We start from the raw sequence: 26,058 nt of genomic DNA, 5'->3' as shown, positions 1-26,058 counted from the left end.
ATTGGTATGAATACATACCCGGGTGTTGTTACAGAAAGAACACCATGCGTGGGAAAAATTACTTGAGCACTGTCACCACAAACGGGGGGAATCGACCACTGAGCTACCCGTGCTCGACTGACTTCACTGAGCAAACTGTTCCTACCGAATTGCCTGAAACGAGAAACATGACCCTTAATTGCAGCAAATATGGGTATGTTGTGTACATGGGGAGATAAACAGGCTCAAGGAGCATATCTTGCTTGCGTAGTAGTGGGCGGAAGACAGGAAGTGCGGCGGTGCTTGACGCACCCAGATGTATCTCGGCTAAACTATGGCCACATGAGTGTGTAATAAAAACCTCATACACTGCGAATATGTATGAGAATTTCTTTGTTAATAGAGGGGATGGCTAGTTGCTGATAGTTTGTCACCCAGTACATTTCGTATGGACATAGGCAGCCGAAAAACTGAGATTCTTTACGGACACTCAATCGTGACTACCTGTGAACTAAGGGCCCTATGAACGCTGGTAAAATTTTCTGTAGCAACCGTAAGGACACCAGTAATGTCAACTCGTCAGAATACTGCTTTTGAGCCATGATGTGAGTATGGGATCTTGCAGAAGAGGTACATCAGACGTCATAAAACTGTCCCCTCATGAGATGTGCAGCTATGTCAAGTGAAGTATTCTCGACGTCGCGGTATCACCCACAAACTTTGGACGGTCTTGTGAAATTATGGCCCATTAAATAAGTCTGTGTTTGCACAAGATATAAACCAAACATTCTATTTCTATGTCTGTTTCACTACTTGAGAAGATATCCAGGCAACCTAAAAACGGTTCAACTAGTTCATTCGTTAAACTTATCCAAAATCTGCAAAAAAAAACAGTATTAACAGAGAATATTTTCAGCTATGTAGGGTTTACACTTTTTATTGATGCCAAACTGTGTTAGACGGTGCGTTTATTACAGAGCCAACAGTTGCTTGAATCCTCGTAAAAGTGGCCTCAATGCATGAATGTTACACCCCGAAATACTACTCTCAGACTAGGTGGTTCACTGAGCGGTTGGGTTATTTCATCAAATCGAATGCGTGAATTGATGACCAGTTTTGCCGCTGTTGTCGAACAGACAAGCAGACTGTGCCTAGTGCTGCATGCACAAAAAATTACATATACTACACAGTTACATGCGACACTCCATTCAGTGAAGATTGGCATTCGGTCAACAGAGACTGCGCCGCTGTAAAACATCAGCTGATCAGTCTGTCGAACTAAACACACTTTCACCATAATTCGACTGCTGTTGACATCATTTCGATATTATGGTAACCATACAGGGATGACAAGCTGGTGATGGTCTGATTGCAGCCATCCCGATGCAGCACAAAGCGCGTATGGAAAAGCTTCTGTCTACCCAGTTCCGCATCTGGTAAGGTTGTTCGAGATCTCAGACTTCCGATCCCAGTCCAAGGTGCAGGCGTAAACACCAAGGAAGAGTTATGGGCTGTTTGAGGCTATAGACTTCACAACAGCGTGCACATTTTTTCACGAGTTTCTCGGGCCAAAGCAGGGCCCGTAGGCTTTGCTTCTGTGGTGTTTTGTACCTTCATTTTGCTTTCATTCTACGTATTTCGTCAATTGCATAATCGTTTTTTGTTCGAATACGAAAAACTACAAATACGCGCACTCGTACAAGATTCACGCAAGACAAAGCTGGTCACGTGCTTCGACTATCTCTTCTGATTTCGCTCGCGCTTGCAGCGGTTATTCGCGAGTCCCCAAGTGCTAACTCTGGTATCAAAACATTTCAGACCATCTTCGGAATCTATTATATGTGGGAACTGTTCAGAAGAAGACCCATGGACCACCATAATTGGATTATAGTTCATCCGCTGATCTGGGCGAACGATGAACTACTTTAAAGAGAACAATTATTCGTGAGTCTGTTCCATCTGACCCCTTTATTATTGTATACCCAATCTAGTGTTATTATTTTTATTTCTTTGCCACACACTCCTGATCAAGTAACTTATTGGGTAGCCAGACCACTACACCCATCGGTTTGTGTCCTGATAGCCCATGGGACATGGACCTAACTGCCTTGAGACGGCACGGATGGCAGATAGGACCATTAGCGCGCAGGTTATGCTAATTGATAGTCATAATATAATTCAGAAGGTGTATGGTTGACGGTAGTCTTACAATGGTGAGTTGCACCGCGCATAAAAATAAACGCAATACGAAGTATGGAGCAAGTCAAACGGGGAACTTATCGTTTGTGAGAGTTCTTTGGTGAAAGTCCGGACGGCGGAAACATGTTTTCTCCGCAGTATAGCTGCTACACGTGTTCCTCACTTGTCCGTGGACTTGCGGAGTTTAGCTAACTCCTCGCTCCCTGCGCGCGCGAGTCTGTGTCGACTGTGTTGTGTGTTTCTCTTGGAACGGAACCTGTTGTTGACCAAAGGTCGTACTCATGTCACGATGTGGTTTTGTGGTGCACGTTGTGGTATGTGAAACCAGGCGAAGCACGAGGAAGACAGCGGACGCGGATACATTTATCAGATTGAGCGACCGCTATAGGACCGAAATGTCTATTCATGCCATTTGAAGACCACTGCACTGATTCAGGCGCGTTGGGCTTAGGAGTGATCTCATACAAACACTGAAACCAAGTCCTGATTCTGAGCTCTCAAATTGGCGAGTTGACCAGCTGGTGCCTCGGTCAGCTGTAGTGTTTAGTTGCCCAGACCTAATTTCCATTGACCGAAGCATGACGCTGCAGCACATTGCAGCACATCAGCACCATGAACAACGTAATGCCGCGGATGCAACTAACTTAGTATGAGTAATTGAGAGTTGAATTCAACTGGGATAAAATAAAATTGGCGTCATAAAGAGAGACCGTTTTGCTCTGTTGTCCGCTGAAGGTGTGGTCACTACAATCGTGTGGAGTATACCGTGTAACCGGCTCTCATGGAACTAGCAACAATAGGCACAACATCGACTGAAAATCCTCACAGGATTCCGACACACAGTGTTTCAGTTCAGATACGATGTGTTTTGGCTTTCGGGGGAGAAAATATAAGAAACCTTCACATCAAACAATAGGACGGTACTGTCCAGCCCTAATTCTCATTGCCATACGGTGCACTGTGAATCCCACTTCGCAGCTCCATAACTCACTCTGTTATTCCCCTGCTCCTTCTGTGAACTTAGTGACTTGCACATGTTCATGCGTGTCACGTTTATCGTAGTCACTGTTCACCTTGCCAAACTGGCCTCACCTCCTACACTGATGGCCTTGTTCGGGTGTAGTGCATGCAACCGAGCCAACTTACCCATCGGTTTCCGTGCTCCATCCATTCCGAATTGTCCCCCTCCAACATGACAACCATGTGGACGCGCCACTACTATTAGTCACGAGACTGATCTCGGCTAGGGTGACCGCATCGCACACCAGTGGGCCACCATTGAGCTCGCTGCCACTTGACTTGAGAATTTCGGTGCTATGCTGTGCCGGTCGGTTGGTCACAGACGTGCGCACCTGTTGTTGGCCTCGGAAACGCATAAGACTGATGTGTGTTCGATACTTTTGCTTGCTTGTTTGTCAACAAACTTTCCAACTTAGTCCTCCGTTTTGATATTTGGAATCATCAAACGTGTAAACGACTCAAAGTTCTGTGTAAGGAACCGGATGCAAGAGGCGGCGAGATTAATTTCATGCGGCCTACCTCTCGGAGTAACCGGTAGAGCACAAGGACGGCAACACTTTTCGGTCAGATGAATGCTGCTAAGGTCCTGGTGGTAGAGAAATGTCCGGAATTTGGATAGAAAGTTTCAAAACACAAATTCGATTGAAAACAGAAGGCGCGACACCAAGTGATATGCCGCGTCCAGAACGAACGACTTTCGTATGCCAGTACGGTGATATTCTAATTGGTCAGAATGGCATTAAAAATTGAAAAAATAAACAATCAAATGGCGAAACAAACACAGAAAGTATGCATATAGTGCCGCAGGATGATTCGCACATTCACGCCATTGAATCTAACTTGAAATATTGATAAGTAGTTGTGGGTAGTTGTAGAATTTGTAGAATGCGCGCTCACATCATTGTCGTTTGAACAGCCGTCCTCCAGTCCTGACGCAATCAATCTGGTGAGTGACGTGAACGTCCATTCTAATAATCCCGCAACTATCCACAACTAAACAAAAAGCGTTACGCCAGACGTCTACACCCCAACCGAATGGGAAGTCCTGACAAGCAGGCCAATCGATCGACACAACCGAGGCTCATCTGATCAGGCATGAAAATTCAGATGTGTCCAGCGTGCGCTGGTGGGGTGGTGGTAACATGCTGGCCCCGTATGTCTGATGGGCGGAGTTCAAACCCCGATACGGCCAAAGATATGCACTGCTGATGGGCTATCGTGAGGGCGAAACTCGAGTCTAGTGCTTCCCCGTTTGGTGTGGACTCAGCAGAATGAATGCGCCAGTACAGGATGATGACTGTTCAAACGAGAGTGATGTAAGTGTGCATACCGATGATACCCCCACCCACTTGCTCACTTTGCATTGATGCTTATCGACCTCCGCCTGTTTTGCTCCCCCAGCCCCACGCACGCGACGTTTACCTTGCCGCAAATGCTACATCGTCTGACCCTGGTATGCCGATGTGTTTGTGTGTCACTGACCTACTTACCCCTACGTGCTTCACTTCCACTCTGACTCCCTCTCTGATTCGCTCTGTGGTGATTTCCGCTCCGCTGACTCGGAAGGGGTTATCGCAACTCACACTACCGAGTCAACATTCCGGTCACTGTTGTCTGGCCTGCGGACCTTGACACTGCGTTATGTCGTCAGTGGTAGACTTGTGTGCTTTTTGACGCCACGAACGTGGACAGTTGATGTTTGTTGTATTCTACTGCTTACTTTTGTATAAGTAGAATGTAGGTTTTTGAGTCCAATTCTTCCCTTGGGTATTCGGGATCGTCAGACTTATGGGTGACTCAAAGTTCCGTATCGGGAATCTCAACACACTGTCTACGATTCATATGTATGATACGTTATGACATTCTACGTTGATATTCCATTGTCGCGAGGTTATCGAAGTAGCTATTTACCAAAAACAGTGGAAGATTTCACACCAGGCGAAGCAGTTAAACTGGTCCACAATTTGTGACCATTTGGCGACTTCAGCGAACACGTGTCCAGTCATTGTTAGAACCTGTCCCAGTACTGCAAGCTGCTAAACTCGGTGAACATATCAACTGCTATCTGATCAACCACCAATAAACACACTCGAGCTACCCATATTTCGACAAACTGACAACCAATTCGGATGTTGCACGCTCAAAACAGCTCGTCGACGGGAGACTTTCGCCTGCCGTCAAGCATCCACACGACAACAGCTACACTTCCTCCATAAAGGTCTGCGAAAACGTATGCTTCCTCGTAGCTTAACCTATCGACCACCACTGAATCATCCACAACCTTGGACGTTGACCAGACAGAATGGTAGGCGGATGGTCCGGCTGATCACAGATGCACACAATCGCATTAGAAAGTAGGAGAGACTAGTCAGTAAACATAGGTCAGCCTGCCTGGGGATAGTGGGACCCGAACCTGTACAACAACTCAGCATTGCAATAGGACAAAGAGCCAGATCCGCCGCCAGAAACAAGAAAACCTGTCTTGAACACGAGCTCTCTAGACTAGTTGGTAACGGAGAAAAGGAGAGAAACCACAACGCTTGGATAAAGAACCTGTCCGACAGGCAGCTCACAGAAGCAGAATCAGACGACTCAATTTCACCTCTAAGGATGCCACAAACCTAGAATACCTAGCTAGCCTAGAGGCAGCTATGAAGTACATTCAACTTGACGAGGACGTCCAGCAACATCTCCGCCTAACCGTAGTTCCAGCCATTACACACAACACAGCGTTCAGTGCCCTGTCAAGCAAAGAAAAGGAAGAGATGAACGAGACAAAGGAAGACGAGACAATCGTCATTCTGCCGGCTGACAAGGAACATCTAACACTCATCACGGAGAGGTCGGACTACATCAACAACGCGAAGGTTCTACTGAACGACGTGGCTACGTTTAACCGCATCGAGACTGACCAAAGCAAAAGAACCTGCGGACAAAATCAATAGAAAGCTGAAGAAACTCCAAGAGCTTCAAAGGATCACAAGAGGAGAGTACTGGAAAACGCGAGCTCAGGACCCGGCCATTTCCACTTTTACGCACTCTCGAAAATACATAAAGAGACCATACCACTACAAACAACTGTATCGTTCCTGGGGACTCCAGGATACAACCTGTCGAAAGAAGTGTGGAGAAGGTTAAAGCATCTCACCAGTGGCTCACAACACTCAGTCAACAACGCAGGGCAATCCTTGGATAAACTGAGAAATATAAACACCGAAAATAATGAAGTGATGGTTTCTTTTGAGGTAAACTCACTTTTCACATCGGTAGACCTGGATATCGCCAAGATAACTGTCGCCGAACTACATGATAGACATGGCAGACCAAATGGATCACTGGGAAAAGAAGACCTCTGCGAATTGCTCAGCCTGTTCCTGACCACATATTCGTAGTTCAACGGCGACTACTACGAACAACTACGAGGAACACCGATGGGATCTCCGATTTCTGGATTCATTGCAGTAGTTCTAATGCAATGATTTGAGCGAACTGTAACTCGGAACATAAACCCGTTAAGTAGGCGACACTTTTGTCATCATCAAAATGAGTGAAAGAAACAAACCAACTAATAAACAGCGTTTTTCATGATATTTAATTCACAATGGAAGAAGAAATCGATGGGGAACTGGTTTTCCTGAACCTCCTCATGACGAGGTTACCAAACGGACAACTGCAGACGGAATTCTACAGAAAGACAACGCACACAGACCAGATTCCCAGCTAACACAGCAATCACCCGAACTGTCACAAGTAAAGCTACATCCGGAACATTTTCGGGCGTATTGAGACGCACAGTAATGCTACGGAGTCAAAAATCAGGGAAGAGAAACACTTGTGCAGAGCTTTTCAGAGTAATGGATACCCGAGAAATTTCATCTGGCAGACTCCGAGGAAACCGAATTTGACCAACCCTACAGCACGGTTGGTACGACAATACAGCACAACAGTGTCCCACAAACCTGCAAAAACCTTACGGAGGACACTCTCAAACCCAAAGGAATGAATGCACATCGTGTACAAGCTTCAGTGCGGAAATTGTGACAAACACTACGTTGGACAAACAGGAAGGAAGCTCTCTACCAGGATAAATGAACACACACTTGCAACCAAAACGCACGGCCAATTTTCACTCGTTTTCGTACATGAGGATCAAGATGGACACAAACCCAACTGGAGGCCCGTTCACATATTGGCTCAAGCGAGAACAAAGAAAGAACGTGAATTCATAGAAGGATGGCATTCCATTGAAAAGCCACTGCAGAAAAAAAGAATTACGGAACTATGGAACGCAGAAGCGGACAAAATGGAAAGAAGCAAACAATCAGGCTGAAGCAGGGAAACTACCAAAAATAGAAGCCGCCGTCACAACCAACCAGATTCCACGCAACACAAACCGGGAACGGACCTGAAGTACCCCAAAGCAGCAATCCAGCAGACCAGTGGAATTAGAGGCATACAGACCACAGCACAACAAGAATCACGATCGGCCCAATAATAATACAACAGAAGGTATATGCCAACTAGCCAATCACATCACACGATATTAGATACTCTAATGCTCTAAACTACATAAGCGCAGCTAGGCACGGAGGATGCACCCAATCAAATACGCACTGACGATGTCTCCTAGACTGGGGACGAAACACTTGCAAGCCACTTGCCAAGCTCGGCGAACAGACCAATTGCCATCTGATCAACCAACAGTAAACGTACCCGAGCTACCTATGTTTCGACAACTTGACAACTGCAATCTTCACACTGAATGCAGTCATCGATAATTTGGTCCTGAGCTGGCGACGTATTCCGCAAAAACCCATGTGTTTTCCCTAAGAAATGGTTGGTCCAGGAATCGCCTTTGGGTGGATTTGATTACTCACTGGTTTGACATGCATCAACAGTGCCAAGTAACGGTGCTGGTAATGCCGGTGGGGCATCAGTGGTTCGCGGAAGAGTCGACTGCGCTGCGTCATCTTCGCGTGCATTTTAACTTCGTACACTGGTTCTCGAGACTGCGTTTCAGGAAGTTAATTAGAGCGCGTGAGGGGTTGAGCCGCAGTGGTAAAAAAACTCATGCATTTCGATTCTCATTTGAATCATACACTGACTGTCACACCGAAATCTGCCGTATTCTTCTTCACCATGAAGAAATCCGACTTGTCTGTAACAGATGGATGTCGCCTGCAATGCTTAGAAAGCACCTGAATGTAACGGGAGAGGAAACTGCGTTACGGTCATCCTACGTGAAGAAAACAGTTCACAATTGCCTCTGCCCATGGCCATGTACACGAAAGTTGCGTAGAGAGGGGGTAGCGGAAATTCCGCTGGAAAGTGGCAGTTGCAATTTCACTGTACAGCATGAATGTTGTGGATTCCGTTCCGAACTGTCAAAACAGGTTCACACACCGAAGTCATTTGTCATCTCAGATGCTTTGAAGTGCAATCATGCAGCAGTTGCTCTATTTTTGCAATCCCCCGATTCCGAAAGACGTCCGTACACAACGGATACGATTTGATAATTTGGGCGAGTTTGACGCGCTGAGTGATCATTGCATAGCCATAAATGGTCCTACTTTGTGTGAAATTCCATAACTTCAGGTGTCTATCCAAACTCTCACCTTAAGAATTCGTGTAGGTGCCGGCAGATCTGAGTATTGGATCATATGGGAGGAATTCACGCGAAGTATCTTTGTCAGGTGCTCCAGTAGTGATAGAATGATCCTCAATGGAATCTGGAAAATTTTGTTCGATTTCTCTATCGGTTGAAACTGATGTCTTTGAATTTTTTTGTTGATATTTTGTTGAGATATTAGGCACGAAAGTGCACCTGCATGACAAAAAGATTACGCTATGTGATGAGTGTCAAAATCGAAACCAAAAGGCAAAGTAGCTGAGCGCCGAGAGTGACCGGGCTGACTTATGGAGATCCGTGGATTGGTCCCAATGATTTGTGGTCGAAACGCACGGTAACTTGCCGAACTCGCAGCATTTTCTTGGAATTCTTCACAACGTAAACGAGAGGCAGTATTTGTGTTTCGGTTTTATCCGTCAACGAGGGTGAGCAGTATACAAGTATTATCCTTGGTGTACATTTTGAGAGGACCCCCGAAAACGAGTCTTCGTCCGTCGCCTGAACAACTGGGTCGAGTCGTCAGTCCAAAAAACACGCAAATGCACTGCTTCGAAGTGTTATCCTATCACCAGCTTGGCATCCCTGTATGGTTACCATAATAAGGAGATGATGTCAACAGCGGTCGAATTATGTGAAAGTGTGTTTATTTCGACAGACTGATCAGCTGGTGTTTTACCGCGACGCATTTTATTTTTAGCCGAACGCCAATGTCCACTGAATGGAGTGTGACGTGTATCGGTGCCTTACTAAACGCGCCTGGTATTTGGTAGGCATTGTAATTGGTAATGTTTCAGGATCTCGATTAAAATCACTATGGTTCGGTGAAACGGCAGTCCCTTCCATATAGTTGCGATCGTTAAATTAACCGTGAGATAGCTCGCAAGATGAATCCTACAAACGGAAGACAGACTCATCTGAAGCCCACAGAGAAATCTGGAGATCGACTTCTCCTGAGAACCGTTACACAATTGGACCCTCCTCATCCAATGCGTGGCTATTGGGTTTGTTAGTCACTTACCCTGCTTTTAACCCGAGAGCACGTCAGGCGAAAAACAGCTTAAACGAAATTTAACATGTGGCTAATGCGATTAGTTTACGTCCACGGAGTCCAAAGTTGACGGTGAGGCCAAGCTGCATCCCCCGGCGCGGAACACACATCGCCCGGTGCACGACAAGTGGGCTGTAATCCACCCTCGGTATAATTATGTGCGAAACATATATGACCTACGTCGCTGCATGCGTACATAATCTTCCCGTGACGGATTTGTTTGAGGAGACTAAATTCCGTAGCTGGAAGAACTACATCTCAAGGCATGATGGACTGGACTGTCACTTGGACCATCTGGACAATGATTTTACTCCGGTGAATAATGTTCGCGATTAAAATCGATATTTGAATCTTCATTTTGTGAGAGATGTACACTACCGAAGCGTCGAGGAAGCAAAGCAGATGAACGACTCCCCTCCAAAGAGCCCCTGGTGGTCACAGAAATCCAGCGAACCGGTTAATCCCTGCGTAATGGGAACAACCCACGTTGGTGGGCCTCACAGATAGTCCATCTCGGTGAGAGACCACGGTGTATAAGCAGGATGTATTGACCAACGTGGTTTTTTTCCAAGGCAGTTCAGCTATTGTTTCCCATGTTGAAGGTGAAAGAGCACTTCAGTGATTGTAGGAAGATTCGTTACTGTTTAGAGCACTTTATCTCCAAATGGTTTCCCCTAGAAAATGCTTTCGTAGGAGTACTTACTGTGGTCCGATTGTGTATGTGAATGCACACTCTCACCGATAGTCAGCTGCAGACAGAAGTGAAGATTGGACGCCTGTATTATACGTACAGCAGATATGGATCCACACTTTATACAAGTAAACACGGTAAGTAAATGCTTTGGTCGTCTGACAGTCTATCAGATACAGAAACTAACTGGTAACGGAAAGTATTCACTCAGAAGGCGTCAAAATTCTCCGGTCATTAGGGGACGGCACTGGGAAGATTAATGCAGAGTAGTCAATGCTACTTGCGTCTGAAATTCCATGCAAACATGACACCTTACTAGAACTGTCCCGTAACCCCTTCTTGTTGGAAACGATAAATAGGCACGAAACATTTTCAAAACAATGGAAGTACGTTCCTATGTACCATATACGACTGTCAAGTTTTCGAAGTATTCTGTGACATTTTGGAGATCGTCGTTGAAAGTTCGGCCGGTTTTGAAGCATCAGTCCGGTTTGTTAAGTTGACTACGTTCTGCTGATGAACCCTGTCAGAGCAACGATTCGAACGTTTTTCGTTTGATAACCCTCCAGATAAAAAGTGACCCAATGTAGGAACGTGTAGTTTGAGCGTGAGTGGAGTTGTGCCTACGCAATCGGCTTTACAAGTGCACCTTCACGCGGTCCAAAGTTGAGTTCGAGGCGTGCTCCATCCTCCGGCGCAGAACACCTATCACATATTTTTCATATCTCATATTTTTCAAATCCGACTAAACCCATGGACTTTCGTCATGCTATCTCTGTGTGTTACGTAGACCTTTCACTTGAACTTTGATACAGAGTATGAGAATAAATCGGGAAGGAGAGAGCAGCAGGGTCCCATCACAACGAGATGCGACCTTTCGTGTGTTGCGTGTTGGTGACAACAATCTGGTCTGTCTTCGCCAGAACTACCCCATTCGTGAGTTCTTTCCCATTCATTTGTACATGGACAGTGCTTGTCCTCATATGCATGGCGCACTGTAAGCTAGCATCTGATTGTGCGATCTCATCAGTTGAGCAGTGAATGTTGAACATGTTTGATGAATTTCAGGAGCCTGACGATGCCCGGGCACTATACGAGGAGTTCAAGCTGAAGTACAAGAAGACCTATTCAAATGATGGTGCGCGCACATTTTTTTGTGACTCCGAACTCGACTGATTTAGATGATGAGCTTCGATTTAGAATTTTCAAAGACAACTTGGAGCGCGCCAAGAGACTGCAGGCAATGGAACAAGGGACAGCGGAGTATGGTGTAACGCAATTTTCCGACCTGACCAGTAAGCTGTTCTGACTGGAAGTGGAGTGGACTTGTTTTCTGTCTAGGTGAGGAGTTCAAGACGCGGTATTTGAGGATGCGATTTGATGAGCCGATTGTCAATGAGGATCCCACCCCACAAGAAGATGTCACGGCGGATAACAGCAATTTTGATTGGCGAGATCATGGTGCGGTCGGACCAGTATTGGACCAAGGAGATTGTGGTTCGTGCTGGGCATTTTCTGTGATTGGGAATGTCGAGGGTCAGTGGTTCCGTAAGACTGGGGATCTACTAGGTCTCAGTGAACAGGTGAGCGAATTTCAGTGGGTATTTTCTGTTGAATCTGGTAGGTTGTGGTACCATGATTTTTTATAATGTTTCTACAACGCCATTTTGATTAAACGCTCCAGGTTCATTCACAGATCGTATGATTAGTGCGTCGTAATAACTGAATTTGCGTTGTGAAATAAGTGACCGTTGTGCTTTCATTTCTGTACCTAGCAACTTATTGATTGCGACCATTCCGATCAGGGATGTGATGGCGGTTATCCCCCACAGACTTACAGTGCAATTGAAGAGATGGGCGGGTTGGAGCTCCGATCGGATTACCCGTACACAGGAAAGGACGGAATATGTTATATGGACCAATCGAAGTTCGTAGCCTATGTGAACGGTTCAACTCGCTTGCCATGGTGCGAAAAGACACAGGCGAAATCATTGAAGGAAATCGGTCCACTTTCTTCTGGATTGAATGCCATATTGCTCCAAGTGAGTGATGGCTGGAAAACTTTAAGTATATTTCTTAGATGCACCATTGAATAGGGACGCGTCAAGGTGTCACGTTAATGTTCTCTGCATTTTCCCATTTGATATCAGTTCTACCGAAGGGGAATTATTCTCCCAATACCACTTCTCTGCAATCCTCACAATGTCAATCATGCTGTCCTTACTGTTGGCTACGGAACGGAGTTTGGATTACCCTACTGGATAGTAAAGAACAGTTGGGGCGTGAAGTTTGGAGAGGAAGTTAGTTAGTTTTGTTATCCTGTAATTTGTATTCCCTCCTTAGCGAGAGCCTAATAATCTTTGAACATAGTAAGGAAACAACAGTGAGCACAAAACACTTTTATTCTGTTGCCCGTAAAGCACTGAAATCCTTATCGCACCCAAAGAATATTTTCTACTTATACAATGGAGCGCCTGATTGTCTTTCTATCACCAAACATCCTGACAACTCCGAGTAAAGCTTTCCATGTATATTACTTGTGTGAGCGGTGCGAATATCGCTTCCAGACTGACTTTTATTTTTCCATCAGACAAGATACACTAAGAAGAGGATGACGATACGTCTGTACTTAGATTTAGTCTGATAGCTTGGATCATAATAATGAGATCAAAGCACTGCTGATTAGTATCCGTGAACTGTGCCTATGGTCAGATTGTTTGTTCGTCCTTTATCTAGGTGCATGAAAACAAAATGCATGCTACTGCTTTTGGCTTATTAACCTCCTTTCGTGATTAGAATACGTCGAATACCAGATCGTCATGCCAGTGAGTGGGTCGAGATTCATGTCCATTACTCCAGGCTGAGGTTCCGATCTAGTTGCCAGAGTCTATCTACCTGACAAATATGCCTGGGTGAGGCTGCTTCGTTTGGCTCCCGTTTTGTCCACACCCACACTCTACACATTGAGCAATTGGAGGTGTGATGCCGCATAAAATGGTTTTCCTTGTCCAGTGTCGTACGGACCAAAACAAATTCAGCCGTAGCCAACTACAGAAAGTCATTTGTATAGCTAGTAGTAATGCAGCCCTATGATTCACTATACTATCCTACTCAACATTCGACCAAATTATAGCTTTATCATCTTCGTGTAAATTGCCTTAGACTGTCTCAATTCTCTAAAACGATATATTTGCGAACATCCTCATGGAGGTTCCAACAGGACTTGTCTGAAGACAGGTAACGAACCCACCAGTCATCGACCCGGCGACAACTCATTTAGGGACGCTTATTATCAGACACAGCATATCCTAGCAGGCTACATTCCCAGACATTCCATTTTGAAATCATATTATGCACGTGCCGGTTTCTTTCTCGTAAATTCGTTTCCATCGCACCTGTAGTAATGGTGTGCATGTGAGGCCACAGGCTTGATAATTTTTGTACTGAAGTTTAGGGAACAGATCATTGCAAAAGAAAGCATATCTGTAATCTTCAAACCAGGTTTGGCAGTTCTGTTGACTGCCACTCCGAACCACCTGGTCACTCTTGTCTTCCTAGGTACTGTTTACTTTCGTTTCCATTGAAACACGTGCGCTGCTTCTGTTTCATGCGAATTACATTTCGATTTTCAGGGTTATTTCCGCATTTTCCGAGGAGCTGGCACCTGCGGAATCAATCGTATCGTCTCCACCGCGATTATCAATTAGGCTGTTTCAATAAATTCTCCATACATGCAATACACTGGAGTTTTACTGTCCCAAGTGTTTTTCAGAACATGGAGTACAGTACGGGTTCACGATACTAGGTAGGATGACGAAATTAATTGGTAAATGATGTATTACGGAGACAAAAGACCCTGGCAATGTTGTAGAACGTAGTTAACTCGGGTGCGCTGCTTGTTATTAATTCAGTGCATAGATTGGTATTGTGAACTTCTTTGAATAATCCTGAGCACACGGCCATTCACACACTCAATCGAGGTGCGCAGTAAAGTACAGAGTTGGGATCTTTCCCTGAGCAACTCATTAGCATTCAACGGTTATTGAAACAAACGCGCGTAAAGCTGTTTTTGGTATGTTGTGATTAAGCTGGCCACCATCATACCGTCTTCCGGCATGACGTCATATCCTCAATGTGCAGAGTCATACTTCATAACGTACAGTCTCTAAACATACCCCTTACAATCCAAGGAGAACTGGAGGTTGTGGAGAATTTTACATATCTCGGTATCTGTATTAGCTCTGACGGAAATGTGTCTGATGAAATAAGTGCATGAATCTCCAAGATACGAATCACGTTTGCCACTTGTGGCGTCAAAAAGGTATATCACTGGGTCTCAAGAGTAGCGTGTGCCAGGCTGCAGTAATGGTGTATTGTTGTGTGATTGCGAGACATGACCGCTGCAGACGGATGACGTGACGTGTCTTCAGGGTTTTGCCCACCGATGCCCCAGAAATGTTCCTGGGGTCAACTGAACTCAACGAATTTGCAACGAGGCAACCAGAAAATGGATATTTGGTTGTGCGCCAGGTACTTCATTTGGGGGAAATATCCAGCACCACCGACTAGGATGGCTCGGTCATGCGCTACGTATGCCGAAACACCGTCTATCGAGACAAATTTTGTTCTCCGTACCCCTACAGAATGGTGTAAACGGCGAGGTGGATAACGTATGACTTGGCAGAAGGGCGTGAGACAGATTACGAGGAGTTTGGGTGTTGTACGATGGGATCCCGTGCCCCCTCAGATGCACCAACGCCAAGTCCCGTCCCTCATCCACTCTTCATTCAAAGGCTTCAGCTGTAATTAAACGGAATTTGTGGCTGTACGGCAGTGAGGCATCAGTTCCAACACTAATTTTGCTGTGTCTGATGAAGGTGATCTGCTTTCCTTCTAGTTGAGGTGCTTCCAACCTCGGTGCCTTAGTTTACACGTCCAGACAACTGCAACCGTAACCCTAACTAGGTAAATGAGAGGTTAACGAGTGGAGTAGCAGGCGTGTTATCGATGACAGAAAAGCAGACAGTCAGCGGGTATGATCTGGCCTAATAGCATCTCGCAATAGTTGTGGATGAATTACCAAAAAGTTTGTAACCAAGTGGAACCTAACTAAAATATAGTGGAGCTTCCGTGAGTGAACTGTTTTAAAGATTTGAATGCCACAGTAGCTGAAGCTGAGAAAAATGGTTGACCTTAATGTCGAATAGTACACCATATTCGCATAATCTAGACGAGTTTCTAGTGGCCAAAACATTCACTGAAGGCACCTTGGAGTGGCTGAAATCAGTGAAATACATTGGGTGCCACCAAGACAAACTACAGCTTGACCCTGTTTGGCAGTTCCTGAAGTCATTTTTTTGAATTTTCATGGCCCACTGAATGCAGATGAACGGTCAGTTCGTGCGGTGACTACAGTTCTTTGCTAAGGTGTATTGAAATAAGACTAACTAGGACAAGTAACGGCTGCGGCGAGTAATCCCTTATAATGGGGACAGCGCTGAAGGAATCTCATCCGTGTCTTGTTTTATGAATCCCTCATCAGACACTCAAACGACCTGGGTGAAGTGCTGCGATCACTTCAAGTTTTACGTGAAATGTTTACGATGTATAATCGGGAACCCTAGCGTAGAGGTATTCAGGGCGGCTGGTTGCTTTAACCTCTGCATGACGACTGAACGGATAGAGAGGACCAAATCTAGTGAAGTGAACGTTATTTTGTTGTTCAGCGATCGTGTGTGTAAACAGCAGTTTACCCAATGTAGTGAGAGGTAAGGCGGATCTGACCACTCCGAAATAACAGTGCAGTTTCCGTGCAATACGCTGGGTGGCTGAAACGGATGGGTGATCTTGACGGAACTTTTTACTTTTCCAGCTTCGCGTTTTTGTACCGATAACCGACCCACTGCTTCCATGTGCCAGTAAATTTGAGTGATTCGTCAGAATAACAGGCAGACATCGGTGTGTTTTGACCTCATAAACGATGACCGTGTGCACCCCGAGAAATCTCTCAAAATCAGTTGATAATTGTCTAAAGCATGCAGACAGATTCTATGTTCGTGTTTATTGAGTTTGTGGTGAGTGGTGAATAGGATTTCACGAGTGATCACCGGCGGCTGAGTTGACATTACTCACCGAGCACCGGACGAACACGCTGAAATTGTACGAATGTAGGTTTAACTTGACAGAAGCGCTGTTTAATTCGTCGTTTTAACGAAATCGCAGTGGCACGACCGACAGATGCAAATCTAAAGAAACTGGAAATTCTCCTGATATGAAGCTGCCGGGGAGTCCAGGAACGTTGGTAGGCGACACGGAGTCATAGTTTTATTGTGCTGCGTCAGAAGCAGTCCACCAGACTGAGACAGGTGGTGTTCGATTCCACAGTCCACTCTAAATGTCGGATAGGACAGGCTGGCTCAGTGGCTAGAGCGCGAATTTACTGACCGGAAGATCCGTGGCTCGAAGGCGACCTCTGCTTCTCGACTTCTCCTGTATAGGCTTGGGCAACCTGACAGTATCCCAGCCCTCGTGCTTTCTTCTGGTGGCATGGCAGTTAGGCACCGAAATGTACTACAGCTGAACATGTCGTTTAGCAAGAACAAGACGACTGTGCAGTCATATTTGACTGCAGACCGTATTTCACTTTCTAATATTTTAAAGACTAAGATGAGATCGAAAACACTCGGAGATTTTTCATTCCAATGAAAAGCTTCAGTTACACCCGAGAGGGCACAAAAAATAACCTTGTTATGAAGGACGGTCAACCGTGGCTGCAGCTCTCTGTAGCAAGTAACCTGAAAACGTCGAACAGATTGCACTAGGACTACCCATTGCTAGGTAGATTTTTTGCTGCTCGAAAATATTACAAGCACCCGGTTTAAGGGATAAACAGGTAATTTAGACTGAAATCAACCAAGACAAATTTATCAGCGAAAATCTGAGGAATCACTGATTCTTCCGGGGAATGTAAAGCAATCGCGATGATGGTACTTGTTCAACAGCGAGAAATGCGAATTCAATCAAACTGGTGATTTTGTCACTTGTGTGCCTCAAGCGGTGAAACAAGAAACTGAACACCATCGCAACCGCTGGTCTACCAAACGCAGTACGCATTTTTATGCATTAGATACGCGGGACGATTAGTACCTGGATAGCGTGGGTGAATTCCTTCCCAGACTTACATGCTTGCAGCCATTCTATGAATTTGGTTTGTGAGGCTTAAAATCAATGCGCTCTACTGCTTCTTGTTTAGATGAGTAGCGTATATTGGCCGAACCAAGAAACACTCAGACTCACAAGCACATGAAAGATGTGTGGCGTTAGTCAGTAGTAAGCACGGCACGACGCAACAGTTGGCAATTCACTCAAGGCCAGTCGATCGCGTCAGTCATGCGGTGTGGAAGTCGTAGAGTATTTTTGAGGCGACAAAGCTTGTGGGTGTTTCAGTGACCTAAACAGTCCTACGTGGTTTCGCTGTTTGCTCAGGTTGACACATACAGATGATAGTGAGTAAAAGCCTCGTTACATTGCTTGAAGTTGTCATGGTTCTACTGAACGATAAGCTGCAATTACACAATACACACAGAGCTATGTGATTACTATTCGGTTGGGACATGCAATTATATCCGACGGCAAGCAACTCCGAAAACTGTTGTCTGAGAGGAAAAGCACCATCGCAACAACGTATGTTCTGCTGCTGATCAGATCCACGTTACTGAGGGTACATCGCAAGAACACTGGTTTAAGTGTCTATCTCCCGATACAACGCAATTCCGGCCATAAAACCAAACCATAGCTGCCTGGATGAACTGGCAGAAACACCTGGGAAATATCAAACGCTGCATCCACATGATTCCTCCCTTCTCAGGACTGTTCGGGAAGAGTATTTTCAAAAAAAGTTCTTGGTCGGAGCATATTCCAGAAATCCCTATGGCTAAAGACGACGCTCTTAGTTAAAAACAACACCCATTAGCCAATCAGCATTTGTTCGCAAGTCACTCGGCCTAAAGAATGTTGCCCAAACCTTTCGATAGCTCATCAAGCGAACGCTACATGGTCTCCATTTTGCTTACGCCTACACTGAAGATACACTGGTTGTCAGTAACATCGCGGTTGATCACTTGGTTCACCGACACCATCCATTCAAGCTTAATTCCATCACTTGCCTTTTAAGTTCAGCTGACAGAGTTACACGGACATCGCATCAATGGCTTCAAAATCACGTCTCTGAAGTAAAAGATTAACGCTTTGGCAGAATACTCCATTCCCCAATCTATGAAAGCCTCCGACATTCTTAGGGGTTATAAACTACTAGCGCAATTTCATCCTCTAATCAATCTCTTCAAAAGCTGACAGTTCAAACTGACTCCTCAAACTCTAGAAGTCATACAAACACTAGCTCACTTAGCCTTATCTCAGGTTCGAAAGCTCATTCCACTCTAGCTTTGATGCGAGAGTAGAGTATTCGGCAGTGTCAACAATGAAGCTCGATCAATTGGTTCTTCCGCATATCGCAGCCAAACAGACTCACTGTAGTACTTCTGTTCAATAACAATTAGCAATCTATTCGGTATTTAAAAATCTCTGCCACTTGCTCGAAGGTGGAAAACTTATCGTTTTTAACAGACCATAAACCTACTTTGGCCCTCCCGACTCTTTAAGCCGTTATTCATCACAACAAACGGATCGAAGGGGTTAATAAGGTCATCACTGATGCTCAGTTTTTTTTCGAAATTCACCCAATTTGGAGGGTATCGCGAACACACAACAAGACGACGTCGAGAGCTGCAAGAACTCTTGCGTCACCTTTGAAAATCACCGCTTGCCCATTATTCTATTGCGACATTACTGTTTTGTGAGACGAATTAACCAAGCTTTTACCTTCCCAAGGATCGCCACACAGCAGTTACTGAGCATTCCCACTCCATATTATTCGTTCCACATCGAAACTCAGTGGGCATCTTGCTCAGTCCAATATCAGGAAGTATGTTAGATAATGGACTAAGCATATTCCAACAAACCAAGATTCACTGACAAACCTCGAGATGGCTTAGTGGTTAAGGAGCAAACTTACTGACCAGAAGCTTCAAGTATCGAACCCAAACTAGATATCCCAACTGATCCTGTCTAGACAACCTGGCAGTATCTCAACCTTCGTGTGACACGGCAGCCAGGCGATGAAGGAGCGTTACAGCATTACACCTGCATAGTCAGTTGTGCTGATCATTTCACTTGGTCTCAAGCAGTTACAATGAAAGACAAACACACTATTATGGAACCATCTGTGTCACCTCTACCTTCACCATAGACCACATCCTCTCCCCCGTTAAAAGCTGTCTTCTTCCGAGACGTGTGGTACACCCCTATTTGTGTTCACACTAAAACGACTGCTTGCCAACCGACTGTCAATGGTCAATTCAACAACTTTCATCGAAAAGCCAAACAAACACAGTGCCACTCAACATGATAAACGATCTGTTTGTAGCGTCGGCATAAACCCCAACGGACAGCAGTCCTGACGTTCAGGAGGACACTTTCTATCAACAATTATTCGGGGTCACTCGTCAAGCAAGAAGCACTGACATTAGCATCCTCGCGGGCGACCTCAACGCACAAGTCGATCGCCTGAGCTCCTTGGAATCATATCTCGGAGTCAGTGATCGTCGCACAGACAAGAGAGCAATCCATTTGGCTGTGTTGATCATCAGCTGTTTTTAGCCAGCAGGAACTCTCAGCACAAAAGCTCGCATCGCCTAACCTGGTGGCCACCAAGTGCAAATCAACAGTGGAGTCAGTTGGATCACGTGGCCATCAGCCGTCGGTCGAGAGCCACAGTTTCGGAACGCCGAGCCATCTTGATTCTGATCACGCTATAGTGCGATTTCGTTTCCCTTCAGGACCTCACAAGTGGGCAAGAAGCATGCCAATCCATCGTCTTCGAACAACTACCATAGCTCAACAGTATCAACCTGAGCTACTCTCTACCATAAACTAACACGTGGATGAATCCTGAAAAAGTGTGGAAGAAGCTATGCTAGTGGTGTTCAGCGTCCGAATTCTCCGATACAACCAAATGACCACTAGATATCGTCGAGATCACTAGTCCTGATTGAAGCAGGCAATAGGCAATGCATACGATAGCATACGCGATAGTGAAGAGCCTAAAGAAATATCAAAAGTATTGGTAGACATCGAAAGATGCGAAGGCTTTTACGGACGGAAACAGCCATGCCTTATCCCACTTGATGCAACCGACCGGTGGAAATAAGCTGACAATCAGTTGAACGATGAAAGAAGACGGCTCATTAATCCACTGAGAACTCGGAATGAAAAGATGGGCCAGACAGTTCGCAGAGCCGTTGTGCTGGCTCTTTGGGGCGCTGTATGGACGAATGAAATAGTTATAACAAATAATTACCTAGCTGTGAGACCCTTGCGGTGCCAAACTGTTATGCCACCAGAAGAAAGAAGGATATCTACGAGGTCTGCGAGAAATGTTAGCGAGCTATGGACCTGAACACTTCCACTTCGTCCAGAACACTTTCACTGTGTATACTATCTTTCAAAGGTTGATCGGGCAATTTTACCTGGAAGGCACAAACCGAAAGGCTACCTTTTAAGGCAATTGGTTGCGGTCAGGTTTCCATTAGCCGATCGGTCTAAGGAAAGGCACGCATAAGTTGATTCGAGTAGGGATCTCTAGTCATCGCGTACAAACCATATGCGGTAAAGCAGCCTTTACTGTAGCAGCATTTTCTACCCGATGCAACCCCACAGATGTGTAACCCATCCTCCCATTCTAGAAGCAGTCACCTCGAAATCTGTCCGGCAGTTTTCCCGACTGCCTTCCTCCCAGTATTCGGCTATAGTGATATTCTCTAAATCCTGTTCTCTCTACCGCATCTGTCACTATTTACAAGGAGCAGAATTTTCCTTTAGGGTAGCCACAATTCCAGTGCGAATATATTATGTTGTGCTTGCACGCAATACGTCTGAAACGACGGCGTTTTGCCGGATATGCATTGAAAACAACTATTCCTCTTTTGTTTTTGCGAGAGACTTACCCAGCTGAATCTCTCGTCTGTAATGTTTCCAGGCAACTGAATGTGCTGCAACAGGCCGCCTCATGTTTCAGTCACTACGATAATCGAGATATCGCAATACACGTGGCATAAGTGCACTTCACTAATTTCATGCAATTTGGTCCCATGTACAGCGTAAGGTTGACGGAAAATCGGGGACTGCGCCTACCAGATGAGCTTAAAGGGCGAAACCGGTCGTAGGTTGCCGACGAATTTTCAGCAGCCTTATGAGTAGTGTATTACGCAATAGTGATGCACTACTGTCATGACTATATAACCCATACCTTTGCATAACCCATTAACTCGTGATTCTCACTCTATTTTCAGCTCATCCTGAAAAAGTGTGGAAGAAGCTATGCTAGTGGTGTTCAGCGTCCGAATTCTCCGATACAACCAAATGACCACTAGATATCGTCGAGATCACTAGTCCTGATTGAAGCAGGCAATAGGCAATGCATACGATAGCATACGCGATAGTGAAGAGCCTAAAGAAATATCAAAAGTATTGGTAGACATCGAAAGATGCGAAGGCTTTTACGGACGGAAACAGCCATGCCTTATCCCACTTGATGCAACCGACCGGTGGAAATAAGCTGACAATCAGTTGAACGATGAAAGAAGACGGCTCATTAATCCACTGAGAACTCGGAATGAAAAGATGGGCCAGACAGTTCGCAGAGCCGTTGTGCTGGCTCTTTGGGGCGCTGTATGGACGAATGAAATAGTTATAACAAATAATTACCTAGCTGTGAGACCCTTGCGGTGCCAAACTGTTATGCCACCAGAAGAAAGAAGGATATCTACGAGGTCTGCGAGAAATGTTAGCGAGCTGTGGACCTGAACACTTCCACTTCGTCCAGAACACTTTCACTGTGTATACTATCTTTCAAAGGTTGATCGGGCAATTTTACCTGGAAGGCACAAACCGAAAGGCTACCTTTTAAGGCAATTGGTTGCGGTCAGGTTTCCATTAGCCGATCGGTCTAAGGAAAGGCACGCATAAGTTGATTCGAGTAGGGATCTCTAGTCATCGCGTACAAACCATATGCGGTAAAGCAGCCTTTACTGTAGCAGCATTTTCTACCCGATGCAACCCCACAGATGTGTAACCCATCCTCCCATTCTAGAAGCAGTCACCTCGAAATCTGTCCGGCAGTTTTCCCGACTGCCTTCCTCCCAGTATTCGGCTATAGTGATATTCTCTAAATCCTGTTCTCTCTACCGCATCTGTCACTATTTACAAGGAGCAGAATTTTCCTTTAGGGTAGCCACAATTCCAGTGCGAATATATTATGTTGTGCTTGCACGCAATACGTCTGAAACGACGGCGTTTTGCCGGATATGCATTGAAAACAACTATTCCTCTTTTGTTTTTGCGAGAGACTTACCCAGCTGAATCTCTCGTCTGTAATGTTTCCAGGCAACTGAATGTGCTGCAACAGGCCGCCTCATGTTTCAGTCACTACGATAATCGAGATATCGCAATACACGTGGCATAAGTGCACTTCACTAATTTCATGCAATTTGGTCCCATGTACAGCGTAAGGTTGACGGAAAATCGGGGACTGCGCCTACCAGATGAGCTTAAAGGGCGAAACCGGTCGTAGGTTGCCGACGAATTTTCAGCAGCCTTATGAGTAGTGTATTACGCAATAGTGATGCACTACTGTCATGACTATATAACCCATACCTTTCGAATTTTCACCTTATGAGTAGTGTATTACGCAATAGTGATGCACTACTGTCATGACTATATAACCCATACCTTTGCATAACCCATTAACTAACTATTCTCACTCTGTTTTCAGCTCATGTACTACAGTTATTAGACGATTAAAGCGTACATTACGTCTTCCTATTCTGTCTCCTTTCTAATCCCGTCCTGGAACTACTCGACTCTCGCAACAATTTAATCGTCTAATAAAAACGAAATGGATCATATTCTCCGACCTACGGTTTTTGATGCTGATCCTCACTCATCACATGGCATGAAACGATGGACTCATTGGTTCCGTACTTTCAAAGCTTACATTAACTCAATCAAACCCGAAGGTCTAAATAAATTGGAAACTCTCATTCGTCACATCGACCATACAGTGTATGACTTCATTGCAGAATGCAGCGACTACGATTCTGCAAGATGTCGACACTTCGTTCAAAAACTGAAATCGCTTGCTAAAGACTGTGAATTCAAAGCAGTATCTGCTGTGGAACATACAAACGAGGCCATTCGGGATGCTCTGATAACCGGATTGCGGTCGAATACCATTCGGGAGAAACTGCTAACGTGGCATGAATTGGACCTTGACAAAGCCCATGAAGCCGCGCGAGCTCTCGAACTTGCACAAAAACAGTCACAATCATACGTATACAGACAACCCGTTACTTGTTCGGTATCTACTCCTTTACCCATTGTTAATTCCGAAACAACAGTTTCGGCCGCTACACAACAAACATGTTACTTTTGTGGCAACCCCAAGCACCCTCGTTATAAGTGTCCCGCTAAAGAATCAGTGTGCAAGAGTTGTGGAAAAATTGGACATTTTCAACGTGTCTGTAGGTCCAAAGCCTCGAAATATCACGCGGGTTCAGCTCAAGACTCCTCAATCTCCTCGCTATTTTGTGCTGCTGCTCCCAATTGCCTATCCAAAACTACAACAGATATTTTGGTCAACGGCGTTGTTGTCCGAGCTCTCATTGATACCGGCAGCTCCAGAAGTTTCGTTTCTTCATCAATCCTGCAAACTCATAACTGGGAGCTATTTCCGTACGACTCTGTGATAACAATGGCGTCGACGATACATTCATGTTCCACCAAAGGTTATTGCCTTGTGTCCATTCAGTACAAGGATGCTATATACGAACGTTTCAGACTTTGTGTATTACCGAACCTTTGTGCAGACGTCCTTCTCGGACATGACTTTCTGGGGTTACATGATAAAGTCGAAATTCCATTCGGTGGTCAACGGGGTACCCTAACTGTATGTGGCGTAACATCCGCAAAACTGGAATCTCCATCCTTATTCACCAATCTTGCTCCAAATTACAAACCGATCGCCACAAAATCTCGTCGTCATACACCGGAAGATGAACAATTCATACAAACGGAAGTAGACCAAATGCTTACCGATGGCATAATCGAACCATCAAATTCTCCGTGGAGAGCACAAGTGCTCGTTACCCGCAATGCAAATCACAAGAGACGCATGGTGATAGACTACAGCCAGACAATCAATCGCTTCACCTACCTTGACGCTTATCCTTTACCAAGGCTCGACCAAATGATTGAAACCATCGCACGCTACACTGTCTACAGCACACTGGATCTCCAGAGTGCATATCATCAGGTTCCAATAATCGAGTCAGACAAGCCATTCACAGCGTTCGAAGCTGGGGGGAACCTATACCAGTTTCGGCGCATTCCTTTTGGAGTGACAAACGGGGTCGCGTGTTTTCAGCGAACGCTGAACAATATAATCAAAGCCGAACAGGTAAAAGACACATTCGCTTATATCGATAACGTCACTATATGCGGCAAAACGAGAGATGAACATGACCGTAATCTTAGGCATTTTCTCGATGTCGCAAAAACATACAATATTACTTTGAACGATACGAAAAGCAGCTTCGCAACTGAAGAGATTACTCTCTTAGGTTACAAGGTCTCCAAAGGTATTATAAGACCTGACCCAGAACGCATGCGCCCCATAAGAGAACTCCCACTTCCAGAGAACGGGAAATCGCAGCAAAGAGCCGTTGGTTTGTTTGCCTACTATTCACAGTGGATACCGGCGTTCTCTGACAAAATTCATCCATTGGTTAAAAACAAAATATTTCCGCTCCCGGAGAATGCCCGAACAGCATTTGAGAACCTTAAACACGAACTAGAAAATGCGATGGTAGTTACTGTCGACTACAATATTCCTCTCGTTGTTGAAACTGATGCGTCCGACATCGCTATTGGTGCATCCCTGAGCCAGGGTAGCCGGCCGGTCGCCTTTTTCTCCAGAACCTTGACTGCAAGCGAGAAAAATCATTCTGCTGTTGAAAAAGAAGCATATGCTATAGTTGAAGCGATCCGCAAATGGCGCCACTATCTCCTCGGGAGACATTTTAAATTGATTACGGATCAACGTTCGGTAGCCTTTATGTATGGGAACCAACAGAAAAGTAAAATAAAGAACGACAAGATTGAACGGTGGAAAATCGAGTTGGCAGGGTACAACTACGACGTCGTCTATAGACCTGGAACAGATAACCGCGTTGCTGATACCCTATCTCGTAACCTTTGTGCCAACATTACTGGGACGGAAAAACTTGAAGAGCTTCACAACATATTATGCCATCCCGGGGTCACGAGATTTGCACATTTTGTTCGTTCTAAGAATCTTCCTTTTTCAGTCAGCGATAT

The 26,058-nt window shown here is 45.3% G+C and overlaps 1 protein-coding gene across 1 annotated transcript in view; it reads left to right on the top strand.

Moving 5' to 3' along the window:
• T265_08812 (hypothetical protein) overlaps nt 1-14,329 on the top strand; it is a gene marked incomplete at both ends in the record, with an annotated part of 21,941 nt that extends 7,612 nt beyond the window's left edge. The window contains 4 exons of the mRNA XM_009174719.1: nt 11,922-12,149; nt 12,399-12,608; nt 12,717-12,866; nt 14,199-14,329. Of these exons, the coding sequence (XP_009172983.1) occupies nt 11,937-12,149; nt 12,399-12,608; nt 12,717-12,866; nt 14,199-14,273 (648 nt within the window). The remainder of the gene's footprint in view (nt 1-11,921; nt 12,150-12,398; nt 12,609-12,716; nt 12,867-14,198) is intronic.
• Between the last annotated feature and the right edge of the window lie 11,729 nt (nt 14,330-26,058).

This window comes from Opisthorchis viverrini (genome assembly GCF_000715545.1).
Source record: "Opisthorchis viverrini unplaced genomic scaffold opera_v5_237, whole genome shotgun sequence".
NCBI classification, from domain to species: Eukaryota; Metazoa; Platyhelminthes; class Trematoda; order Opisthorchiida; family Opisthorchiidae; genus Opisthorchis; species Opisthorchis viverrini.
Note: the sequence above shows the minus strand (reverse complement) of the source record. Positions and strands in the feature narration are given on the sequence as shown.